The sequence below is a fragment of the Corvus moneduloides genome, chromosome Z (assembly GCF_009650955.1).
Source record: "Corvus moneduloides isolate bCorMon1 chromosome Z, bCorMon1.pri, whole genome shotgun sequence".
Taxonomy (NCBI): Eukaryota; Metazoa; Chordata; class Aves; order Passeriformes; family Corvidae; genus Corvus; species Corvus moneduloides.
In genome coordinates, this window is record NC_045511.1 from 67,837,107 (window position 1) to 67,862,173 (window position 25,067).

Below are 25,067 nucleotides of genomic sequence, written 5' to 3' on the forward strand. Positions count from 1 at the left end.
CACTGTTCAAAGAGCAATGTGTTGAAATTACCAAATACTAATTTAAAACCATATTTTTATACCTGCCCATGTCAAGTTCAGCAAGTGATCTAATTTTTCTGTGTTTAAATTGCCTCTATTTCAAAGCAGGAAAGAGAAAATTATTAAATAGTCTGCCTGTGTAGTTTATCTAAGGAGCTCATCTTAAAGGAAATTCTTGCACCTTTGAACATTAATAGTCTAAAGCAGTTGTTACATATTTCCTATATACCCTAATTAATTTGCAACAAGAAACATAAATGCTATCTGTGATCTAATTTTACTTTTCAAAACAGAGCAAAAATAGCAGGAATAGTGGCAAATTTTTTTGCATTTCAAAGTAACTAGAGATCAAACATTTTGAACTAGAGCAAAATCATAAAAATGTTGGCATTTTTATAGCAGGTGACAAGGATGTGACAAAAATCTGATAAATGTTTCAGATCTGTGCAGCTCTGACATCTTTGCCCAGCGCTTCTCCATAATGAAATTTGTATGAAAACAGAAGACTGTTTTCTTTTCTCATATGGGCGATTGTTGCTTAACCATTTCTAGCTAACTAAATAGGGACCTAAACAGTCACCTATCTCCCACAGTCTGCTGAGGTGTCCTTTACTCTTTCTCTGGTTTACCAGACTGGATTCTAAACCTTTTTAGTTATTCTGTGAAAGATATATTTGCACACTGACACATTCAGCACTTGATGCTTGATTTTCATTTATAAAAATAGAGCTCTTCATTTAATGTGGGAAAATTGACCTTTTTTTTTTAATGTGTCAGAACGATAGAGTAATTTGGGTGGATAAGTAATTTGGAGGTTATCAAGTCTCAGATCTGGATTTAAATAGTTCAGAGTCTTGTACAGTTAGGTTTTGAACACCCCGAATGCTGAGAATCCTGGTGTTCCTCTGTGTAGCTGTGTAGTCTGGAGATTTACCATGAAGAATTTCTTCCTTAGACCTGTCTGGAATTTCCCGTGCTGCAAGTTGCAGCTTTTTCTCTTTTCTTTTGTCCTTTACCTCTGAAAAGAACGTCTCCTCGTTGTCTTTTTAATCCCTCATTAGATAGTGGGAGATGGTGAATAGATTTCTCCTTAAGATTTCTCCTCTGAAGACTGGGCAAAAAAAGGCTTACTCTCCTTGTGCATCATGCATCCCAGACCTCTAACCACTCCAGTTATCCTCTCCAGATTGTGATGGTGGTGAGGTGCATGAACTTGGATGTGGTAGTCAGTGTGGCCACACAGAGGGGAAATATTCCCCTCAACCAGTGGGCAGCATTCCTCCTAAAGCGACCCAGCTGTCACGGTGGAATGTGTTTGGCCTGTTATTCACCTGAATCCTTATGTCCATATGTGCAGAGTTAAGGAAGTGACCTAAACCTAAACTACGTAAATATTAATTTAATTCAGAGAATACATTCCCCATCTTAAATTTCCATTTTGGTGTATTTATTTTGATGGATTTATGAGATATGGCAATAATATACCTCTTTATTAAAACAGTTACCAGAGAATGCTTTGTTTCTTCATTTTCTTCATTGCTTCCTAGCACTAGGGGAATAACAAGGTCCAAATAAAACACCACATGCCACTGTGGTGGTATGGCCCTCTATGAATGCCAGGTGCTCACCAAGCTGCTGTATCACTTTCCTCCTCAGGTGGATGGGGGAGAGAATATGTAATGAAAATCTCACGTGTTGAGATAAGGACAGGGAGACATGACTCCAGGCAGCTACTGGAGTTCTATCACAGACAAAATAGACTTGACTTGAGGATATTACTTTATTGCAAATAAAATCAGATTACAAAAAAGAGAAATTAAAATAAATAGAAACCACTCCCTTTCACCCCACCCTTCTTCACAGACTCAACTTCACTCCCAGTTTTATCTGCCTCTTTCCTCATTGCAGGGGAATAGGAACTGGGACTTTCAGTCAGTGCTGTCTCTGCCATTCCTTCCTTCTCAGGGGGAGGGCTCCTCACACTCTTCCCCTGACGCAGTGTGGGGTTCCTCCCTCGGGAGAGAGTTCTCCATGAATGTCCTTAACATGAGTCCTTCCCACAGGCTGCAATCCTTCGCAAACCGCTCCAGCACAATTTCCCTGTGGGGTCACAAATCCTGCTGTAAATCTGCTACAGCACGGGCTCCTTTTTCCATGGGGCCACAGGTCCTGCCAGAAGACTACTCCAGCTTAGGTTCTCTCCATGCAATTACAATCCTTCAGTGGCATCCACCTGCTCCAGTGTGGGCTTCTAAATGGGCTGCAGATGGATCTCTGCTTCTTCATGGGCTGCAGGGGCACAGCTGCTTCATCATGGTCTTCACCACGGGCCCCAGGCGGATATCAGCTCCAAAGCCTGGACCACCTCCTGCCCCTCCTTCTCCTCTGACCTTGGTGTCTGCAGAGCTGTTCCCTCACAGGTTCTCACTCTGCTGTTCTCCAGCTGCAGTTACACAGTTTTCTTTTTTCACCCTTCTTAAATCCATTATCGCAGAGGTGCTAGCACTATTACTGATGGTCTTGGTTTGGCCAGCAGCAGATCCATCTTCCAGCCAGCTGGCACTGTTGGACATGGGAGAAGCTGCTGGAAGCTTCTCACAGAAGTCAACCCTGTAGCCATCCTGCTATGAAAAACTTGCCACACAAAACCAATACACCCCCCCCACACACAAGTATTTATTTTTTGAAGGAACTTGTGATTTTCTTCTACCCAGAGTTAGTTTTTTCTTATGATTTGTTACTAAGTTGGGAGGAGATACAGCTGGGACAGCTGACCCCAGAAGATCACATAGCATCTTGCTCAGTATAAAAACGGGGGGGGAAGAAGAAGGAGTGGAGAGAACATTTGGAGTTGATGGCATTTGTCTTCCTCAGTAATTGTTACTGGTAATGGGACCCGGCTCTCTTTGAGATGTCTGAACACCTGCCTGCCCATGGAAGAAGTGAATTAATTCCTTGTTTTGTTTTGCTTGTGTTGTGACCTTTTCGTTCCTCATTAAATTGTCTTTATCTCAGCAGACAAGTTCTCCAACTTTTACTCTTCTGATTCTCTTCCCAACCCTGCCAGCGGGGGAGTGAGTGAGCAGCTGTGTGGGGCTTGGCTGCTGGCTGGGGCTAAACTACAATGGTGTAGTATGGGGAACAAGCAGGAGGAATTAGAGGTCTGTGCAGTCTCAGGGCTTTGATCTTACTGTGTGAAAGGAAGCATGGTGGGACAGCTCACATGACTGGAATGTTGTCACAAAGGGCTACATGCTGCTTAGGAAGGACAGACTAGAGAGACAATGGTGGAGTTGTCCTTGAAACGTGTGGAATGTATCAAGCTCTGGGAGGAATGGCCAACACCCCGGTGTGCTCTGCAGCCCTTCAGAAGGACCATGACAGGATGGAGAGATGGGCAGAGAGGAACCATCTGAAATTCAGCAAAGGCAAATGCCAGGTCCTGCACCTGGGGAGGAACAAGCCCAGGCACCAGCACAGGCTGGGGCTGACCTGCTGGGGGCCAGCTCTGCAGAGAAGGACCTGCGGGTCCTGGTGGACACCAAGCTGTCCATGAGCCAGCAGAGTGTCCTGGTGGTCAAGGAGGCCAATGGTATCCTGGGGGGCATTAGGAAGGGCGTTGCCAGCAGGTCATGGAAGGTGAACCTGCTCCTTTACTCAGCCCTAGTGAGGTCTCCCCAGGAGTGCTGTGTCCAGTTCTGGACTCCTCAGGACAAGAGAGACATGGAGCTCCTGGAGTGAGTTCAGTGGAGGGTGACAAAGGTGATGAGGGGACTGGATCTTATGAGATGCTCCAAGGGAGGTTCCACTTACTAATGGAACAGGGCCTCTTCAGCGTGGAGAGGACTGAGAGGGGATCTTACCAGTGTGTATCAGTTTATGAATGGGCAGTACCAAGAGGATGGACCAGGCTCTTCTCAGCAGTGCCACACAGTAGGACAAGAGGCAATGGGCAGACACTAATGCACAGGAAATTCCACCTGAATATAAGAAAACACTTTACTGTGTGGGTGACGGAGCACTGGAACAGATTGCCCAGGGAGGCTGCGGAATCTCCCTCACTGGAGATACTCCAGAACCATCTGGATGCAATTCTGATGCATCCCATGTACTCTGGGGTTGCCCAGCTTAAGCAGGGAGGTTGGACAAGGTGACCCACTGTGGTCCCTCCCAATCTGACCCATTCCTATGGTTCTGTGATTTCATTTCATGTAAACATAGGTATGCCTAATGTATTAACTACGTATGTCTATTAATAGAGTTATACATAGCCTTACCTGTATAACTTTTATTTTTTTTAAGCTAGACTCATAGGTGTACTTCATGTTTTCCATTCAGGCTCATTTTGTTTTAATTTTCACCTGAAATTACTCTGTTTTCCCCCTCACTTTTTAGGTCAAACTGATGTATGCTCAGTTTCTTCTCAGATTCCATAGTTGAAGCAGTCCCTCACCAGCAAAACTTACGATGTTATTCTTGATTTTAGTATTTATCTATTTTCACAACATATTTGGATAAGGATTTTTTCTCAGGGTCAATGAGGAAATAGGCTTTCAGTCATAAAAAGTATTATAAATAGTTCGTCTGTTTGCTCAAGAAAGACAACCTTACCCTGAAAGAGGAGTGGGTCAACATGACTGCTTGGGATTCTCAGATCTAGCATCAGTCTGGTGTCAAGCCTGTGAAACAGGAAAATAAAACTGAAGTACCAAATTCAGCAACCAGCATCCTGAAAATGTAGCAAAGGAAATGAGAACTGAGGAATTCTTAAAAAGGATTTTTTCCCCCCAACTTTTCATATCCTGTTACAAACAATAAAATGCAACAGATGTTAAAGATAAAGAAAAAATAATATGTGCTTTGAGTGAATAGCGAAGTGACTGGAAGGGAGCATGGATGAAAAAACAGGATGTTGACGTACCTTTTAACCTTACGCTAAGCAACCACTACTGTCTTACCTGGGTTTATTGACCACAGCAGCTGATTCCCCATGAGGAGGCCAACACAGACCGGCATCAGATAAAGACAAAATTGGCAGAACTGAGAAGAGTCTTGAGACTCTCATTCTGCAGGCGCAGGGATGGTGTGCCCCAGCAGAAAGTCAGCAGAATGAAAAGCTGACTGTTTTCAGAAAATTTTTCCCAGTGGGATCTGAAACTGTGACCCTGTATTTACTCCTAAAATATAAAGAATGCTTGCATCTTTTATTTCGGGAAGAAAAGAAAGACACGTAATTCCAGCCTGTAATACAGTTTACCCTACAAGATGCCCTTCAACCTTCCTGAATTTTCCCTAAGCTCCAGTGTTATTCTGTGGCATCTGTCAGTCTAGTATTTGTACAGTTGCTGTTTCAAAGTACCCGCACATCACAGATTTGTGCAAAGCGATTTCAGAAATGGCTGCTTTAGTGGTTGAAGCTTGTCCTGTTGCATTTGCAGATTTTATTCCCTGGAGACATTCCACAGTGCATTATTTTCTTATTTTACTTCCAGGGTAGGACTCCTTGGCTATTGTTCTTAGAACTTCAGTCTTGATGCATTTAAATTATGGTTTTTTATATACCTATCCCCTGGTTTCTCTCTTCTTCTTTTGAGTGGAAATTTTTTCTGCCTTCTTTTGATCTCAAATGATTCATAATTGCTGGTGGGCCTTTACCTTCAGAGAAGAAGTCTGCTTTCTGAACAGCAACAAACACGACAATGGCAGATATTAGACAGAAATTGCTAGTTGGTGTGCTTTTGGTAGAGGGTTTTTTTTGATTGCTAACATTGAGCAATGAAAACTTGCTTGCCGAACAGCTTTGTTCTGTTCCTTCATTATTGAAATGCAGGATGATGCTTTCCACTGTGATTCTGACAACTGAAAAGTACAAAGTACATAGGAAGCACATATCCTGATGATGAAAGTGAATTTTCAGGAGAAGTAGGTATGAGAAGAGAGATATCCCTTGGCTTTATGTTTTTTTTTTTTTTTTCCCTACTTTTAAGGCAGCCTTAAAAGTGCATATATATGTTTAAATATGTTTGTTTAAAAATAAATTTTTAAAAATAGTGAAATTTCAACTTTCCTAAGATTTGGGTAGTCATTCAGGTAATGTGGGTACAGTGTGAAATCTCATTAACTTTTACTGATGAGACTTAGTTTACGTCATCCAGACTGGATTGTGGTCTGATTTTTGTCAAGTCTTGTTGAACAAATTTATGTGTTCAACTTGTGTTAGCCACCACTCAACACAGATCCTGGAAATGCTCTTTTAAGAAGTCCACAGGAAACATAGTCAAGTATTCAAAGAACAAATTAAAACCACACTGTTGGAAGGACAGTTAGATGATCCTAGTTTGTCTTTAATGAGATTTTTTTTGTGTGTGTGTTTGCCAGGTAAAAACATGTAGAAACTTGAAGTAGCCAAATAGTGATCAGATTGATTGCAAAACTGATAAAAGCAATCAAAACTCTGGTATTTAATGTACAGTAAGGCAAAACAACTAACAAGCATCAGATTTTAAAAAAACAAAAACAAAACTAAAACCAACAGATTAATAAAGTTTTCTTTGTATGTGCTATTCTCTGTGAACAGTTTACTGTGCGAAAGACAGCAAGACATCTCAAAGCATGTCCTGTGCTTTGTTCAATCACCTTTTCCTAGAAAAGTAAGCTTTTGATTTAAAAAAAATGAAGGAAGGGACCACTCCATAGCAGAGTCTTTACAGTTTTGTTGCTACAATTTAATTAGTAGATATGGCTATCAGTTTCATAACACTGTCTAGCCTGTTAGGGGTGCATTGAACTAAGTCTAATTCTAAGGAATTAGATATTGTTATTACAACAAGAGAGTGGATAACATCTTCCCTTGCTGTCAGTATTAAAGCTTTTTTGTAGGTCAAAAGAAAGCTTAATAAGAGAGGGTGGAGCATAGATGAATCTTCAGTCCAGTCTGTGACCTTAGGTGGAACTGTGGATCAAAGGGGTTTGGAAGACTGAGTATATCTAGTAAGAATGAGATTAATTAGGCATGACCATGTCAATGTTAAAGGAATGGTGCTCATAAAGGGCATCACCCTTCTTCAGGATATTCTTTTAAAGGTATTTAGAGCATAGAAGTAATGCATGGAGGACTAATAAAGTGGAAGTACAAAGTGAAGGATGTTCCACCTCCTAACTTTGCACCTACAATTTCCCACTCTGCCTCCCTTGGAGAATTTATTTTTATAATATTATTGAATTTTTATCACAGATTATTCAGTTAATATTTCCCAATTTTCAACGGACAGAGTTTATAGCTTTTGTCTTAGATGTGTATTTAGTCTGATTTCATTGTTAGATTTTTGGTTTGTACTGCTTTAAGCAGAGCTTTTGCAGATCCTGGTTTCATGCTTATGTATCCAGCTGTAAGTGAGGAAGAATTAGCCCTGAGATCAAAAGCACTGTATGGAAATAATTATTAGCATTATTTGGTTTTGGTTCTACTTTGAGGCTCTAAGGGGTAGTTAAAGATAACATTTTTTATTATAGGCCGATGTCCACATACATTTTGGTTTCAGGCAAATATGTTCCCTTTTTCTGATAAAGTTTATCAAATTTCAAGTAAAAACAGGCTAAAAGCAATTCCACCTGTTTTTTTCTAATTAAGTAAATCAGTTAAATAGTTTAAGAGGAACAGGGCAGGTAGAGAATGTGGTGCAGAAACAGTAATCTCTGCTGGTTTAATGAGGAAGGAAAGTAGTAAAATGGGAAGAAAAAGATGGCAGTGTACCATGAAGACCCTGTCTATGCTGAGCTCAGGGTCGTTGATGTGTACTAGATAAATGAATTTCCATGCTCATCTTGTGTACGTGTGTTGTGTCTGCAGAAAGGATGCAGTGACAAATGCTCGTACAGGACAAGTGGTGAGACTAACATCCAAATCGGAGAGGGTTGGAGACTGCCACGGGTGGTGGCACTGCAGCCTTGCAGTATTATACACATTTCTGTCTACTGCAGCTTGAGCTAGAAGAATACGGGTATGTGACTCTCAATAGAAGAGAAAGAAAATTTACTAAAAATACAGAAACTTATCTTTTAATCTGTTAACATTACCCAAAATGAATCTGCTTCACACCATCTTTGACGCCAGTTCTTATTTATTTTAAATAAATTAATAACTCTATAAATAAATACCCTTAACTGAGGAATCTATCCTTTATTAGGTCATACTGAAGTAAGTACTACCCTGGAAAAAATAAGCAAAGGCTTTGCACATGAAGAGATGAGGAGGAAGTTTGCAGGTATCCCAGTGAATTCAAGGGTGTGTTGTTTTATTTCTTGAATTACTGAGAACACTTGCAAGACAGTAGCATCATCTGCTTGTGAATTAACATAGTTCAAGTGCCTATATTTAACCCAGGATAGAAAATCATTTGGCACATCAAGGTAGTAAAATTGGAAGTAGTTATGATCTAACCAAAGATTATGCCTTCACATGATGACCAATTTCTAGCAACAGATAAACTTGGAAAACACAAACCACCTGTTTGTGCAGAAACCAGCACAAACAGCAGAAAACCAAAAATAAAACCAGAATTAAAATGTCAAGAAAAATATGCATTTAAAAAGACATCAACTTTGATTAGGAATGAGTTTTACTGGTTTTTTTTCCTTTGGAAAGGAATTACAGATTCAAGAGAAAAGCAGAAAAGATGCTATACAAAATTCCCAGGAGTATGTGAAATGCACATTTGAGTGTGAGTTCCAGATCTATTTGAAGACTTTATTATCTCAAGATATGCATATAGTTAATATCACTGTTTGGAATACTCAGTGAGTCTTCTCATAGCTTGAGCAAAGATCTCAGTCTTTGTGGGAATGAGTTTTCTAACTCATCATAGATTTATATCTTTATGGGATTCCACTGGTTTAGTTTGTGATGTTCAACCTTTATTTCAGATGTAGCACAATTTAGACAAAATGCTAAATATACTGAAATTTATGAATGTAATAGAATGAAAAGAATAAATATTAGAATAAATATTAGAGTAAAAGAACAACTTGATTTTTATTTTGTGTGTGCATCTTTGAGTGTTTTGGAAAAATGTTTTTGTAGGTCTGTCCTGAAGTAGTATTTCCATTTCTGGTAGAAACACTACTTTCCTGGGATTTGTTTTGGTTTGGTTTGGTTTTTTGTTTTGTTTTTGTTTTAGTTGAAGGAATTGAATAGGAATGTGGTGCCTGGTTTAGTGAAAGCCAGCAAACATGATGGATGAATCATTTGGTACAAAGAAGAGTATATGGCTAGACTATCATCTCTGCTTTTGCTGCTTTATGCTACTCAGGTAGTCATTAATCCTTACTCTTTCAGACTTTCCAGTTACTTACTTGTAGTAATCAGTCCAACATAATTGAAAGGGTTGGAAGCTATCATGCATGGGCTGTAAATTATTCCTCTTCCTACTTATCACCTTAAGGCACAGATTTCAGTTCATTGAGAAAACAAAGCTGTTTAAAAAAGCAGTGTTCAAATTAAGCATTTGGCTTGGAAACTAAGGCAAGATAGACAGAAATTTCTGATTTCTGCCCAGACAGAAATTTTGCTCTGTCTATGTGCAGGTTTTTTGCCAGAAGAGTTATGCTCTTAATGAGTTTGAACAGGTGAAATTCCTTGTTGATGTACCTGGTTTATCACAAAATGTGTCATAAGTTTTGTTACTTTTTCAAATTTGTCTTTTTTGAGTCTGTTGAACTCATGAGATAGGTGTTCTACAGAAGAGCAAAGCATGGTTTTATCAGTGCTGGCCCTTGGACTTTTTGTTCATTTGGTATTCCTAAACTCCTGCTTTCTTTGCTCTGTATAGATACACCCTGCAGTAATAGGGAATTTGACAACTAAAAATCCTTAAAAGAAGACTGTACTCACTGGAAAAACAAAAATAAACAAATATGAGTCTAAGAATTAGAGGAATTCAGTGTTTAGGTTAAATGGATTGCATGGACTTTGTAAAATTACCTAAAATCTAGTAACACACTGTACTCATTAACACTCAGAAAAGTACCTGTTAGGAGTTCATGAAGATTTTGAAAGTATTTGTAGAAGGCTTCAGCAGATCCAGTGAATGTTTTGATGCACTGCATGTTCACCAACAGCTAGTAGATACTGTAGCCACACACAGGTAAGGATCAGATACCTAATTCAGCACGTAAGGGATAACTTCTAAGGAGCACCTTGAAAACTGAAAAGTGAATTAGAGAAACTGCCTTGGCATAAAACATTCACCAGGATGACCTACTTAAAAGGATCACCACGTACCTAAACTCAGGCTACAGTTTGCAGTCATAAATATTACATCATGGCTTTTTTAAGGCTGCATTTCTCTTCCAGTAAATGCTTCAGTTCCCATTAATAGTTGAATAGTGCCATCACATCTGATTTCTCTGAGAAACATTCAAAGTGTATGAAATTAATCTCAAGGAAGATACTAAAAATAAAGGCGTTTTCTACTATAGGTGAATTTCTATTTTTAAAAAGCTAGGGAAATATATTTTAGCTTCTAAAGTCATGTCTATATGATTGGAGGCTTCATTTTCTTGTGTCATAATCACATCCTTTGTCTATCTAATGCAGTCTGTAATTTTTCCTATCTCTCAAAACACTATCAGTCCTAAAACTCATGTCTGGAGTATACTTCTGGAGACAGTATATGCAATAGAATAAATGAAGGACAACTTCTCAAAGCAATTCGCTGGTCTTCTCCCATGAAGCTCTGAGGGCAGTTCACACTGCTTTAGAAAGGGTAATAGGATTAACTTCAGAAATTTCCACCCATTTTTACTCCTGCATCATATCTCACAGCCTCCTTATTTGTGTTACTGCATTTTTCTGAGGTAATGATGGAAAATAGATCATTAAAATGATCATGGTTAAAAATAACCTTTTCCCCAAGCAGGAAGCAGGCAGTGTTTTCTTAGAAGCACTGATACAGAAATTTTAGCCTGCTTTCTCCCAGAGGGGAGGCTTCTACAATCTGTTGCAGTGTCCAGATTCACACACACACACACACACACACACACACACACACGCACACTCACTTAACTTTAGACGCATGAGTAATGGTGCAGTTTTGTAATTGATTTTAGCTGTTCTAACTATGGACTGTTGCCAAAGAATGATCCTGCATTTCTTCCTTCTGTGTGCTTGCACACTGCTGCCATTTCTTTCTCCTGCTCCTAGTGAGAGTGCAGATGTATGGTGATAAAATTGCTTTGCAAATATGCCTGAAAATTGCACAGAGAAGAAGGGAATGGTTAGTCTTCAGTCTAATAAGCAAACTGCTCTTGACTCATTGTGTCTGCATTTGTTACCTTGAGGTGCACAAGACAGAGAGATACAGCAGGGGAGCAGCGAGGAGGACTGGGGTGAAGTGTCTTGGTGCCTACATGCAGCTTGATTAGTGGGAACTCATGCTAGGGAGCTATCATTAGGGAACTAACACACCCTGAGATGCATTAACTGATAATACACAGTTGCTCCATTCTGCTACTGTCAGTATAGATAGCAAAAAAAGAAATGTGTCTGTCCATGACTTTGGTATTGGGAATCTCCAGAGTGTGGAAGTCCCACCACTTCCACGCACACAGCTCCCTGCACTGAATTTTTTAGGGTGGGATTTCATATTGCTAAGACTCAGTGTGAATGTACTGTGAATGCATTGGCCAAATTCAGTCAGCTTCGAGACACTCATACAGATTGGAGGAATATTAACTTCCTGCAGGATTTGTGTTAAGTAGCAGGCTGGAGAGATATTTCATGGTAAGTCATTGAGAGAAAATTAGTATGTGTAGCCCTTTCTTACAAAACAGGGAGTTCAAATGGGAACGGACACTGCGGACACAGTCAATATGATGTATGATACATGGAGTTACTTGGTTTCTTTCAGAATAAAACCTGGTATCTGAGACTAGAGAGTAAAAAATTGAATTCTGAAAACTGAAAGAGATAATAAATTTATCTTCAGCATATTTTCCTTGTAACCTGTGATATTTGTATCTCTGAAGAAAATACAGGTTTTTATATTCAAAATCCTGTGTTCTGATGTCCAGTGCTTAATTAAAGATTGGGATGATTCTGTATCAGTGTGAAGAGACATCTAAAAATAGTGAAGTATAAACTTCTTTTCTCTTATATTTTGCAGGTTGAATATTACAATTTCACTTGTACCTGGGCTTTTTCCATTGATGTCCAACACGCAATAGACATTCCAAACAATATTTGGCAGGTGCATTTGCAGCTTAACAGCAGTCCCTCTTTGATACAGGATGGAGGACACATACAAAGATAGGACTTCGCTAGTGAAAGGGGCCAAAGATATTGCTAAAGAGGTGAAGAGGCAAGCAGTGAAGAAAGTGAATAAAGCAGTTGACAAAGCCCAGGACGGCTACACGCAGAGGTCCTACAATCGATTCCAGGATGAGGAAGATGACGATGATTACTATGGCCAAGGAGGAAATTATGGTGTAGAAGCTAATGATGATGAAGGATCAAGTGAAGCAACTGAAGGACATGATGAAGATGATGAAATTTATGAAGGGGAGTATCAGGGAATCCCCAGCATGGGGCAGGGTAAAGATGACATGGCGGCCTTAGGTCAGTCTATGCGTGATGAATACAAGGATCGTCATGAACTGGAAACCGAGAGGAAAGCTGATGAAGAAGAGCTAGCACAGCAATATGAATTGATAATACAAGAATGTGGCCATGGTCGTTTCCAGTGGGCCCTCTTCTTTGTGTTGGGAATGGCCCTAATGGCTGATGGGGTTGAAGTGTTTGTGGTTGGATTTGTGTTGCCCAGTGCTGAAACAGATATGTGTATACCCAATTCTGGATCAGGATGGCTTGGTAAGTAAAGTCTTCATTCTGTCTTTTTGCTATTAAGATATTTGCTTACAGTAAGCCTAAATGTGTATTTGTCAACATAGAAGCTTATATAAAAATATGTCCGTCTTGAATATAAACAAGAAATCCACAAATTGTTTTAATATTAATGGTAATTAACATTGATTAACATTCGTAAAGAATTTAATGGATACTGTAATTTTATTTTTTAGGTGACTGTTTTCTTAGTTGGTAAATAAATCACTAAAGAGAAAGACTCCACAGTAAAACTTAAGAGGAGAGGGACAAATTTTGTTCTCATATACAAGAGTAGATGTCCAGATGAACTATTCTAAAAACAAAGCAAAACCACAAAACCAGCCCACAAATGGAGAACTGGAGTCCTGCTGAAATTATATAGGTGTAATAAAGAGCAGATGATACAACTGTCCAGCAACACTTTCACATTGCACGTGAGCCTTTCCAATGGTGATATGAAATTCAATCTGGAAAACGCAAAAATTTCCAGTGAAAATGCTGTATAATATAACCTTTCACTCTTTTTGTCTTTAGTCTTTTTATACCAATGACTGCTCTCTAGCATCCAAAGAAAATAATGTTTACTTAGCGTCAGGGAGACAAAAGAATGAACAAGAGCCTGGGGTGTGCTTTGTGTGTCCATTCTGTTGATGAGGATGGGCCATGTCTCACCCCCTTGCCTGTTCCCCCTCCTATGGTATGGGAAACAGGCAGTCTGAGCCAGCCTTGTGTGGCTTAGTGAGAGCAGCAGCAGTTCTGCAATCAGGTCCATGCTTGTCTTCCCTGGACATGCCTGGGCACAGCAGGAAAAACAATGTTCTCATGGGGCAGGGCTGTGAAGAAAAGGTATAGAAATGGTTCCCCAAGGAAGAGGAGAGGTAGAAGCCTGGGCAATTGTAACAGAGCAGGAAATGGAATGTATGTTTGCAGATAATGACTTGGGCCTGGAGACTATTACAGGAAAGGAGGACTCCTTATAAGATATTTAGAAGCCTGTGTTTTCTAGCAGATGTTCTGCTTGTACCCTGCGTCTTTGCAGCACATGGTTCTGTTGCAACAGATCTCATTTTAGCTTAGCTCAGTTTCCTGACATATTGATACCAGCAGTTTGGCTCTCTGGGTTTCAGTACAGTGGACTGCAGTCTCCCCCAGTTATATCTCTAAGCCTCCCTCCGGGTGACAGGATCATGAGTGGAAACAGGTGAGGAATTCCTTGATGACTGTGTCCTTTGAGTCATTGCTTGCCATTTGATCATTTCTTGTAAGAAGTACTCTGCCTATATATGTACAGTGCAGTGATTAAACTTAAAATGGAGGGAAATACATTATTAAAGTTTTTATGGTTAAAGATGCCAAATGCAAAGAATCTGTTTTGTACTGCTTGTTTACACAAAACGCCAACATTGTATGTGTCATGCTTGGACCTGTGAGCTTTCAGGTCTACTTCTTAAAGAAAGATGAGAAACAAAACCAATGCAAACCTTTATCACTAGATAAATGTCAATGAATCAGTGCAGATAATAACATACAATGCATCTTTGAAAAGTAGTGAATTCCCAACTTGGTTTTTTTAACATGATTTTGAGGACATCCTTAAAATCTACGCCTCAATTTTTATATTTTTTTCTAATTTTTCTAATTTTTACATTGCTGGAACAAAAATTACTTATCTCAACCCTAGTTTTTAATTTTTGATAAACCTGTTTGTTTTACCACATGCACATTTCTTGACAAATGGAGCACTCAAAGTTGTCTGTGTCCTCCAGGACAATAAAACATAAGGGTAACCACCAAATCCCTCTGCAATTAATTCATATTGCATTGTATTTTCTACAAATAGTATTCTACTTAAACAACTGCATTAAGGATTATGGAGGTGTCTGGAACTGGGAGCGGGGAATATTGTCCCCATAGCAGTAGGGGCCATGAGTATTCATATCCGGCTCCTGGCCTCTGACCCATGTCAATAAGGTTGAGGATTTCTCTGTCACTGGAGTTCTTATGATATTGCCTTGAGATGTATTGGAATAACTTCGTAAATATTTAGCTAAAATTCAGTACAGAAGCTGTTAAATACCTCATAGTTACAAGTATGAATGTGTGTGTTGTGTATAAATGATGCTTGTTGACAAAATCAAGGTAACAGATCTGGAAAATTCAGCTGTGCTACTAATGTATTCTCATGCCTAAAATACAGAAATTGTATCTTCCTTTTGCAATAATATAAAACTAGCCTCTGTGTTGTGGTATTAACAAACAAATAATTATGTACTAAAAGATTAACAGACAAAAGCACGAAAGAACAGAGATAAGCAATTTCTTTCCCAGTGTGTATTGAAGGCATTGCAACACGTGACTGTTTTACCAATAATTTCACCAAAAAAAAATATTTCTTACTCATTGCTACTAGAAATATATCATAAGCTGCAAGTCATCAGTATACCAATGTACATATTGCTTATAAACAAAGTAGGTATACTGCTTGCAGAGAGCATAACCTTAATTCCAGTACTAAAAAATATTAATTGTAGCAGTGAACGCTTACTGAAAGCATTTTTATGTTGTCATAACAGGGCCCTCACAGCTGTGCATTTCAATTATTTTGTGCTTGTGATTTCACTTTATAAGTACATCCTAACTGGGGTCTTCCAGACTGGCATAATTCTTTTTTTCATTATTAGAATCCCATAATCCAGAAGGTTCTAATGTTGTTAGAATATTAAAGTCATAGGACTAGTGCTAAGAGTTATAAGGTAAAATTAGTACACATACACAATATTTATTATTCAGGCAATTTTCTAGACTGTTAAGATACATACTACGAACATCTTATTTTGTCTTTGAAAAAGTATTCATTGATTTGGTTGTAAAACTGATTTCTCATACATCGTGCCATGATCATTTACTAGGGAACATGAGCTAATTAAAAACATGTGACGATATTCATGGAGTCTCCCTGTTGCATTTTTTTTTTTTTAAATTCACTTTCACAAAGACAATTTCCCAAAATCCTTCCCTATTGACCCTTGAATGAGCTTGAGATCACTTTATTGATCACCAGCAACATTTCAGAGCCCATAAAGTCATATAACGAGTGTGATGATGTCATGAACTAGTTTCAAGTTGTCTTTTGAATTAAATAATAAAACATTTTTTCATCTCAAGTAAGTGATTTTCTTAAGAAAAGGGAAGTTGAATAGCTTAAATTCTCCCAGATTATAGTGACATGTCACTAAGCATGAGAAAAAGGTGTCCCTGCTGTATACATGACTTGGGTGTACTTGCCAGCTCGTGCATGTAAGTGGATTCACAGTGACTTCTTGGGTTCTGACACTGATGAGGCAAGGCTGTATTCTCATGAGACAGGTTGTAGGCTCAGGTCTAGAGACGCTGTTTTAACTCTTTTCCTGCATGCATCTTCTCTCTTTGGTTTTACCCATCAGAAACAGACTGATTTTAAGTTAATTTTCTGGGCTGTGATTTGGGTATACTCTTCTTCCTAATTTTTCTCTGTCTTTGCATTCAGATTGGTCTTTGCATTCAGATTGTTCTTAATTGTTTTGGGTTTTTTTTCCTGTAAAGTTTATAGTACGGCCTTTTCTTTCCTCAGCATCTCTGTATCTGAAATACTGAAACATTGTTTTTCCTAAGCTAGGAAAAGCTAGTCTTTCCCAGCTCTATCTGTTCAGAATTCCACGCCACTCCTGACTGTCCTGTCACTGGTTCTCCCATGGGACCTGTAAGTGCTCACCCTTGTGCAGGACCCTTGTCAGCTGCACTGCTGTCACCACTGTTACCAGTACATACAGGCTGACTCCTGCTCAGCTGGTCCATGAGGCCATTCTTCACAGCATCAGTTGGCACATTTTTCAGACACCTCCATCCTTTTTTTGTACTTTATCACAGAATCATAGAATAGTTTGAGTTGGAAGGGACCTTTTAAACATCATGCAATCCAACCCCCCTACAATGAACAGCGATGTCTTCAACTAGATCAGGTTGCTCAGAGGCCCATCCGCCTCAATACTAGAAAAAATTGTCTAAACATCTCAGGATTAGTGATTAACTTTAAACATTTTATTTTTATCTTTTGCATGTGTACCAACAAAACCTGAAAACTGATTAAGCACTCTTATTCACTGATTGCCATCCTTTACGGGGGCCAATTGTTCCTCAGTGATTTCTAATAGTCACCCTGGTCTGTTTGGAATCCCTATACGATCCTCTGTACGAAGTTAAGACCAAATGATTTCTTGAGGGTGAATAGTCTTCTACTCTGTTCTGTCTTACCATTGCACTAACCTATGTGTTAATCAAGGCTTTGATACAGGTTCATAGACAATACACTAGAAATAATTTTTATATGTAAAAGACATTCTTAGCTGATGAGTCAGTCATACAAACAGTTTCTTCCATCTAAAAACTGCAAGTATTGTGGCAAATCACTGGACTGATAATGCAAGTTTTGTGAATATGAATAACAACAAACAGCTTACCTTGAAAACTAAATTATTTTCTGAAACCCCACATTTAGTGTCAAATAATACCTTGATATACAGGTTCTTTCTGTTATTTCTGGATTTAATAATAAAATTTTGTGTAGTATTTGTAGAAAGAAAAGTATCATAGGCATAACTAAGTCTTTTGGGCAGAAGAAGTTCTCAGTCTGCGACAACAGCCTACCAATTCTGCATTGATTACTAACTTGCACATTAGCTGTTCTGATAACAGTGCTTCCCATGCCTAATCTGTTTTAAATTGTACCAAACATAACCAGCGTAATTCTAATCCAGACAGTTCTTTCTCTTTACACAAGAAGAAGTGCTCTCCTGAGGTTTGGTAGCTGGTGCAACGTGCTTACAAGCTCTGCTAAGAATACCAAATGACCACTGAATATTTCCACTTCTTAGTTTACAGAAGCACTGGCTTGCCAGATCCTTGCTACTTAATTTGATTCTGGTTTTACAATGATCATTTTCAACAACTTTATATTCACCAAACACCTTCCTTGCATTGATGACAAATACAAGTCCTTTACTTGGGACAGAACAACTCAAATCACTGGTACAGGCTAGTCACTGAAATGCTGGGTAGCAAACAGCTCTGCAGAAGGATGTGTGGCTTTTAGTAGGAAGCAAGTCGACATGGGGAAGCACTGCCTTGCAGCTGCATTGGCAAATGTGACCAGTAAGCAGAGAGGAGTGATTATTTTCCATTCTCAACACAGTGAGCCCACATATTGTCTTGTTGTGGAGCCACCTGAAAAGAGATTAACAAATTCAGGCAAATTTAGTAGAGGACTAGTAATGTGACAAGAGGAGTGGAATACACAGAATACAAGAAGAAGCAAAAGGATCTGATCTTGTTTAGTGTGGAGGAAAGGGGTCTAAGTGGTGAATCTCTCTTTACTATTTGGCAACAAAATTGAGAGAAGCTACAGTGAAGGTGGATTAAATTTTTTCTCAGAGGAACACAAGAGGTTAGAAGTTGCAATCAAGGATCATCTGGTAAATGAGGAAAGTTGAGAGTGAGGTGGTCAACCACTGGGAGATGTTGCATAGTGAAACTGTGGTATATTTGGGAGATTTTCAAAAGTTGACTGAAAGCCTGAAGCAAAGTAATCTTGCTTTGAAGGTAACCCTGCTTTAAGCAGAGGTCAGACAAAAGCTCTTCAAAAGCCCCCCCCGACCGAAAATTTTCTGATTTCATAAATGAAAAAATAGTTGTCTGCAAATGTATGACACTTCCACCTACCTATGACTAAAACACATTCTCCAGCTGTTGCACTTCAGTAAGCTTTTAAAGGAAAGGCGGGTTAGAACTCATGGATTGTACATAGGCTTGCTCTTTCAAACACAGACTAGTTATCTAAATTAATTTCAGCAAAATCATTTAGCTTGAGTTATTTGTTCTCCTCCTGAGATCTGGCAGAAACCTGGAAGCATGTGATAAAATGTTGGTGAATAAAGGGCTGCAGAACCTGAGTTTGACAGGAGAGTTTTTTAAATATTGATGCATCTACATGCCTGGTGGGATTATTTACTGGTTAAGAGGTTTGCATTTTAATAGATTGTCACAAAACTGTCCTTACACCGCAGTGAGTAAAATGCCTTCTGCTGCCATAAGTAGTTATCTGTGTATAGCATTGTTGTCTTTTTTTGTTGAATATTAGTAGAGGTAATTAGAGATGGATGAGATTTATTGCATGCTCCTGCATAAAATACAGTGGGAGAAGATGATTGTCTTCTGGTTATGTTCCAGTTATTAGTATGGTACTGCATTTGTTATGACACAATACATCACAAGTGACATAAAATAAAGGAAACCCAGGCTCTGTTACTCTATCTTTTACTGTTGTGTTGAGCTAGTAGATGTACTGTTAAACACTTGAAAATTCTGGGGGAAAGTATTTTTTTTTATTATGGAGAGCATGTTGAAGTTTTTGCTTAAATTATTTTATACTTCAGGGATAGGGAAAGAGATTTATATCTAATTTTTTACTGTGGACACTTGGCCAAGGTATACATTTTATTCAAGAGAGCACAGATATCAAAAAAGTTAGGTACTTATATATGATCTGGTATATATTCACAAGAAAAGCATCCAGGTAAAGAGTACTTATGGGAGGCATATCAGACCCTTGCTTGTGAGGAATCCCACTGAAATAACAGTGAGAGTCTGTTGCACTTACAGTTAATAGTAGTAATAAATCTTTAGCAGCAATAGAAATATTTAGAAATAGAGTTGCAGTCACTGAAATGCCTTCTAAATATTCCAGAGCAAGGTGAAAATTGGTCTGTAGGATTAATGTACTACTTCTTCAGAAGGAGATGCCAGAAATACAAATGCCATCATGCATGCCGTTCACCTTTGGTACAGTTCAGTTCCCTTGCAATGACATTATTAAAGTCCTCCTACTGCTTGCCTTCCAAACACAGTTATTTGAAGGAGAAACATTAAGAGACAGACCCTTAAAATTTCTAAGTTGTTACAATATACAGACCAGTGAAAATGGTAGTCATGTCTGGTTTTCTTTTCTGAGGGGGAAAAAAGGGACAGTGGAGGGAACATGCAACATGATTCTGTCTGTTATGAACTGGACTAAACCTGTATGACGTGGAACATCGTGGGCCTGTCACAAGACAGGAACTGGGAGCACAGATTTGAACTATTAATAAATTACAGTGTACTCAGTCCTCTGTGCTGGTGCATGCTCCCATTGTAAGCCACTGTCTAAGGTGGGTCGTAGCTGCCCTCCTTTTCTGAGTACAATGTTGTTTCCAAGCCACCTTATTGAAGCCAGTATTAAGATGGTGAACAGACCCATTTCAAATGTTTTTCCTTTTCAGGTTGTTTCTGCATGCAGCTTTACTGCAAGGACCTATAAGAATCATTGAGTCCAACCTATTGTCCTGCTCAGGACAGCCCCAAGAATCACACCATGTACCTGAGAGCGTTGTCCAAACACTTCTTGAGCTATGTCAGGCTGGTGCTGTGACTACTTCCCTGGGGAGCCTGTTTCAGTGCCCAACCAGCCCATGAGGAAGGAACATTTTCCTGATATCCAACCTAAACCTCCCTGGCACAGCTTCATGCCACTTCCTCAGGTCCTGTCCCTTCTCAGCAGAGAGGAGATCAGTGCCTGCCCCTCCGCTTCCCCTTACAAGGAAGCTGTAACTGAAATGAAGTCTTCCCTCAGACTCCTTCAGGCTGAACAGACCAAATTACCCCAGCTGCTGCTCATACAGCTTCCCGTCAAGGCCCTTTATCATATTCATTGCCCTCTTTTGAGCACTCTCCAATAGTTTAATGTCTTTTCTTTGTTGTGCCACCCAGAACTGCCCCCAGCACTGGAGGGGAGGCCGCCCCAGTGCAGAGCAGAGCGGGACAATCCCCTCCCTTGCCCGGCTGGTGATGCTGTGCCTGATGCCCCCAGGACACAGGTGGCCCTCCTGGCTGCCAGGGCACTGGTGACTCATGTTCAACTCCCATATCCCTCTCCAAGGGCTACTCTCCAGCCTCTTGTACCATTTATTTGCACAGAGGATTAAAGTTAAATCATTACTGCTTGTAGTAATCTTCAAATCTCTGTCTCAGAGATTGATTTTGTCTAAAATAATCTAGTATCTCTGGGCTGCTTTTTTGCTCATGACAGGTTATTTTCTGGGTCTGCCTATCCCATCACAGATCAGTAATTTTACCATTTATGTCAAATTAATTTATAGTCTTACAAAAGTGGCCAAAAAAAGGAATTGCTTCCCAAAGGAAAAGCCTGAGGGCCATGTTGATTTCACACATTTAATTTGGCTGTCGCTTCCACTTTTTCCTCTCTCTCTCAACTGCCATGGGGTCCCTGGTTGACAATACATCGCTTCTTAAATCAATTCGTCAAACAGAGATTTTTAGCCAAACTGAACATTTAAAATATGACGGTGCAATCTCTTCCAAGTCTCTGGTTAATTCTGTGGCAGAGTTTAGTTATAATCTGCAAGCTTTCACATTTTTTTGTGTATCTTTGAATATTGCATCTTGCATCAAATGCTGAGCTATGAAATTAAAGAGCGAATGCATGAGTTCCTTGTCAAGAAGAAGAAATATTTTCACGGAGAAAGTGTTAATGAACTTCATTAAGACATGGAACAAACATAATTAAATGGCTTGTTGTCACAGCTGAGTAAATATCTTCCTATACATGTAATCCTTGAATTTAGTCCATCAAGACTTTAGAGGCTGTCAAAGTTCGACTTGTCTTTTTATCTTACACTATCAGTATTTTGACGAATTGAAAGAAAATTGTGTGTTATTGTAGAAACAGTTTGAAATAACTTCTTATTCCAGACCTTTGACTTGTTTAAGGGAGTGTCAGTGCTGAAAAGAAAGGAACACAAATAATTTTTTAATCTGATCTGGCTGCATTTTACTGCAGATATAATTCTTTCCTAGTGATGGGCACATCAATTCTCACTGTACACACTTGTTTCACTTGTTTGAAGTATCAGTTTATGATTGTTTCAAAGGTATGGAATATCACTACTTTCATAGCTGAGGCAGCACCAAAGTGGGGGTTATACAATATTATACTACAAATACTTACACAAGGGAATAATACAGAGTCACTGCAGAACAGATACATGAATATGGCATGTGTATGTTTTTAAAAATCTTCTCTTCATGCAATTACTTGTTATTTGCATGAATATAATGGTAAGCTATAATGGCAGTTAAAAATCTGTCCAGGATACCGCGATTTACTGACATTAATAATAAAGTTTCTTGATTGCATTTATTCTTATTCATTTTTCAATGCTTTGTCAGCCCTATACAGAATCAGAAGTCTTGATATAAGGGAACAATATAAATGTAAGATTTCGTAGTTTCACATGCTATTAACGGGCCACAGGAGTTGGGGAGGAGCTACTCACAGATGTATTATGTGAGCAGAACTATGGGTAACTTAGGGAAGTTCTGTACATTTTTTTTTTTTTTCCTAGGGAATCTTAGATTTTACACTCAGAGCAACTCTGCTTACTACTCACACTGATAGATGGGCACTTCCATACTACCAAAGGGAAAATATTGTTCCCTGGCTCTGCTAAACCTATGACATATTTAAACAGCATCGGCCAGTCTGCTCCAGGTGAATGAAAAAAATACCAAGAGGTTTTGGTGACACATTACATATGTCAAGTTATCCTAACTTTTCTTAACAAGTAAACTTTACTCAGGATCAACATGTAGTGGACAAAATGTTTTCAAAGACTCACAGAAACCTGTTTAAAAGGCAGAAAAGTGTTTCTATGTAACTTTTTGAGGGGATTGTAGAAAATTGGGAGAGTACTGTAAAGTAGAAAAATTAAGAAAATGGTGTAAAGTGAAACTGGCTTTACATCCACAGTGTTAAAAAAGGTCTGCATTTTCAATGATAGGCAAAGGTGGCCATTTGCAAATTTCTTCATATCAGTCTGTCTGGACAGAAATTATGTGCTTTATACTGGCGAGAAGTGGAGAGTCTTATATGAATTTGAGGAGTATGGATGAATATAACCCATGTGGTGTGTGACTCTCTTGTGCTGCATATTGTTTTTGTCTGGCATTTGTCAGACCTGCTCATTTTCACAGAGAACAAGTATTTTCCTAATCCGTTGGAATTCAGGGCTATTTTCAAGGTTGGTTCTGAAGCTGCCACTAGCAAGTCTTGTTAAATGGAGATCATAAACTGATAGATGCAGTCATCTAAAAAAATTTCCATTTAGACATTATAACAGTGCCTCCTGGTACTATTGTAAATACATAATTTAAAAGCCTGTTTAGCTTCACCAGCACCCGCAGGTGTATTGGCAGCACATGGAAGATTATTCTGATCCGTTATCCATAATTCTGCCATTGGATGATTTAATCTGTTTCATTGACTCTAAACTGGAAAGCAGAAAGAAGATGTGGGATGGAAGTTTCCTTTCTCACTCTCATGCAACTCTGTGCTAGGTGAGGTAGACCAGGTATCTTGCCAGACACTGGGAAATGTGAGAGTTTCAGAGCCTTATTAATTTTGGTAAGCTGTTTCTAAACAGCTGTTTCAGCCTAACTCAATGTCTGTTTCTCAAAGCAAAAGGTTTGGTTTTAGGGTTTTTTTCTTTAATTTTGTTTCAGGTTTCTTTTCTGTTTTGTTTTCCTAGTGTAATTTTTCTTCCTCCACCCTTCCAGTTCATTGGAACAATGATGGTAACAGCCACTGTATGGATGAAATAAAATAAAAAGAAGCTATTTTCTCCCATTTACAAGGAAAGAAGTTTACTTCTGCACTGGGATATACTTATAGAAAAGAGACTTAATGGCTGATTAAACACTGGAAAGACAACCAATGGTTCGCTTAAATATTGAACAGAAACCACCGAGATTGTAGTTTTGTTAATTAGTTCTTAGTATCATGAGTTTTGATTTGCCGAGTTGGATGCATCTGTTATTAATTTAGATTTTTATACATTGGGATTTTTGTTTTATTCAACACTAATTAACAGTTAGTGATATTCATGGGATGTGCTCTGTTTAGAGTCAGAAGCAGGACTAGTTGAATAAGAAATTAATATTCAGGCAATAAAAAATGTGGCCAAAATGAACAGTTTTGATATGAAATGAGATGATTAATGTAGATGACTGCATGGGCAATTTAAAGCTTTAGTGAAATATATTTTTTGGCTTTGAAATTTAATTAATCCTAGCTCATTGCACAGTGCTATGCACTGTTCAAACATATGCAGCATTTATAATCATTCTGATTCCCAGGACTGCCATGGAAGTGCATTTCAAATTGCAAAGTCACAGCAATTTCTACCATGACAGGGTCAATTCAGAGATGGACAAAGAGTGCATTGAATTTAGCATCTAAATCAGAGAGCAGAAAAAATCCAGAGGAACCTCCACAGTTGCAGTGGGATAAAACAGGAATTAGGGGGGCTAGGACAGCTTAACTAGGTGTGTTTTATCCAAAGCATGTCAGTTAGGATTTTCTTGCTAGTGCCAGAGGGAATTGTTGGATCAAAGGAAAAGATAATGTGAAAATAGTATGTTCAATGATAGCACCTAGGGAATCTGTCAACAGCTTCACGTCATCACCTGGGATTACCCGATATTATGTTAATGTCTGTGCTCTGTATATTGCATATTGGTAGCTACTAGCTTGTAAAATATTGTTTATATGGGAAGCAAAATACCATGTATTGGTTGGTTTTTACATTTCCATGTTGTTAAATTTGAATGCTGATTGACCATTTGCGTTGAAAGTAGCAAGAAAATAGTGCTTTAGTCTTTTTTTCTATAATGAATCGTTGGTTTATCTAACCAAGTAATAGCTGTATGAAATAGCAGTGTGCTGCTGTTTCCTGAAATAATGACAGTCAGTATCTAATTTATAAATTAATCCAATGAAGAAATGGAATAACTCTGATCAATTTTTTATTCTGATAAATCTGTCATGGAATAAATAAAAATTATGCTAGCATCTGGTAGAAGGTAACAGTTTTTTTAAAGACTTAAGTTATTGACATGATAACATTTTAAAAGCAGAAGTGATGATGACAATGTACTGCTGCCTTATCAGCAAATGCAGCTGTGAAGAAAATTCCTCATCCTAGCAAGTAATCCATTACATGTCACAATCTCTGCAGCTACT

The 25,067-nt window shown here is 38.7% G+C and overlaps 1 protein-coding gene across 1 annotated transcript in view; it reads left to right on the forward strand.

The window, feature by feature from the left end:
• The window catches only part of SV2C (synaptic vesicle glycoprotein 2C), a 115,359-nt gene that overhangs the window by 17,191 nt on the left and 73,101 nt on the right, over positions 1 to 25,067 (forward strand). The window contains exon 2 of the mRNA XM_032096360.1: positions 12,183 to 12,886. Within this exon, the coding sequence (XP_031952251.1) occupies positions 12,307 to 12,886 (580 nt within the window). The 5' untranslated portion in view covers positions 12,183 to 12,306. The remainder of the gene's footprint in view (positions 1 to 12,182; positions 12,887 to 25,067) is intronic.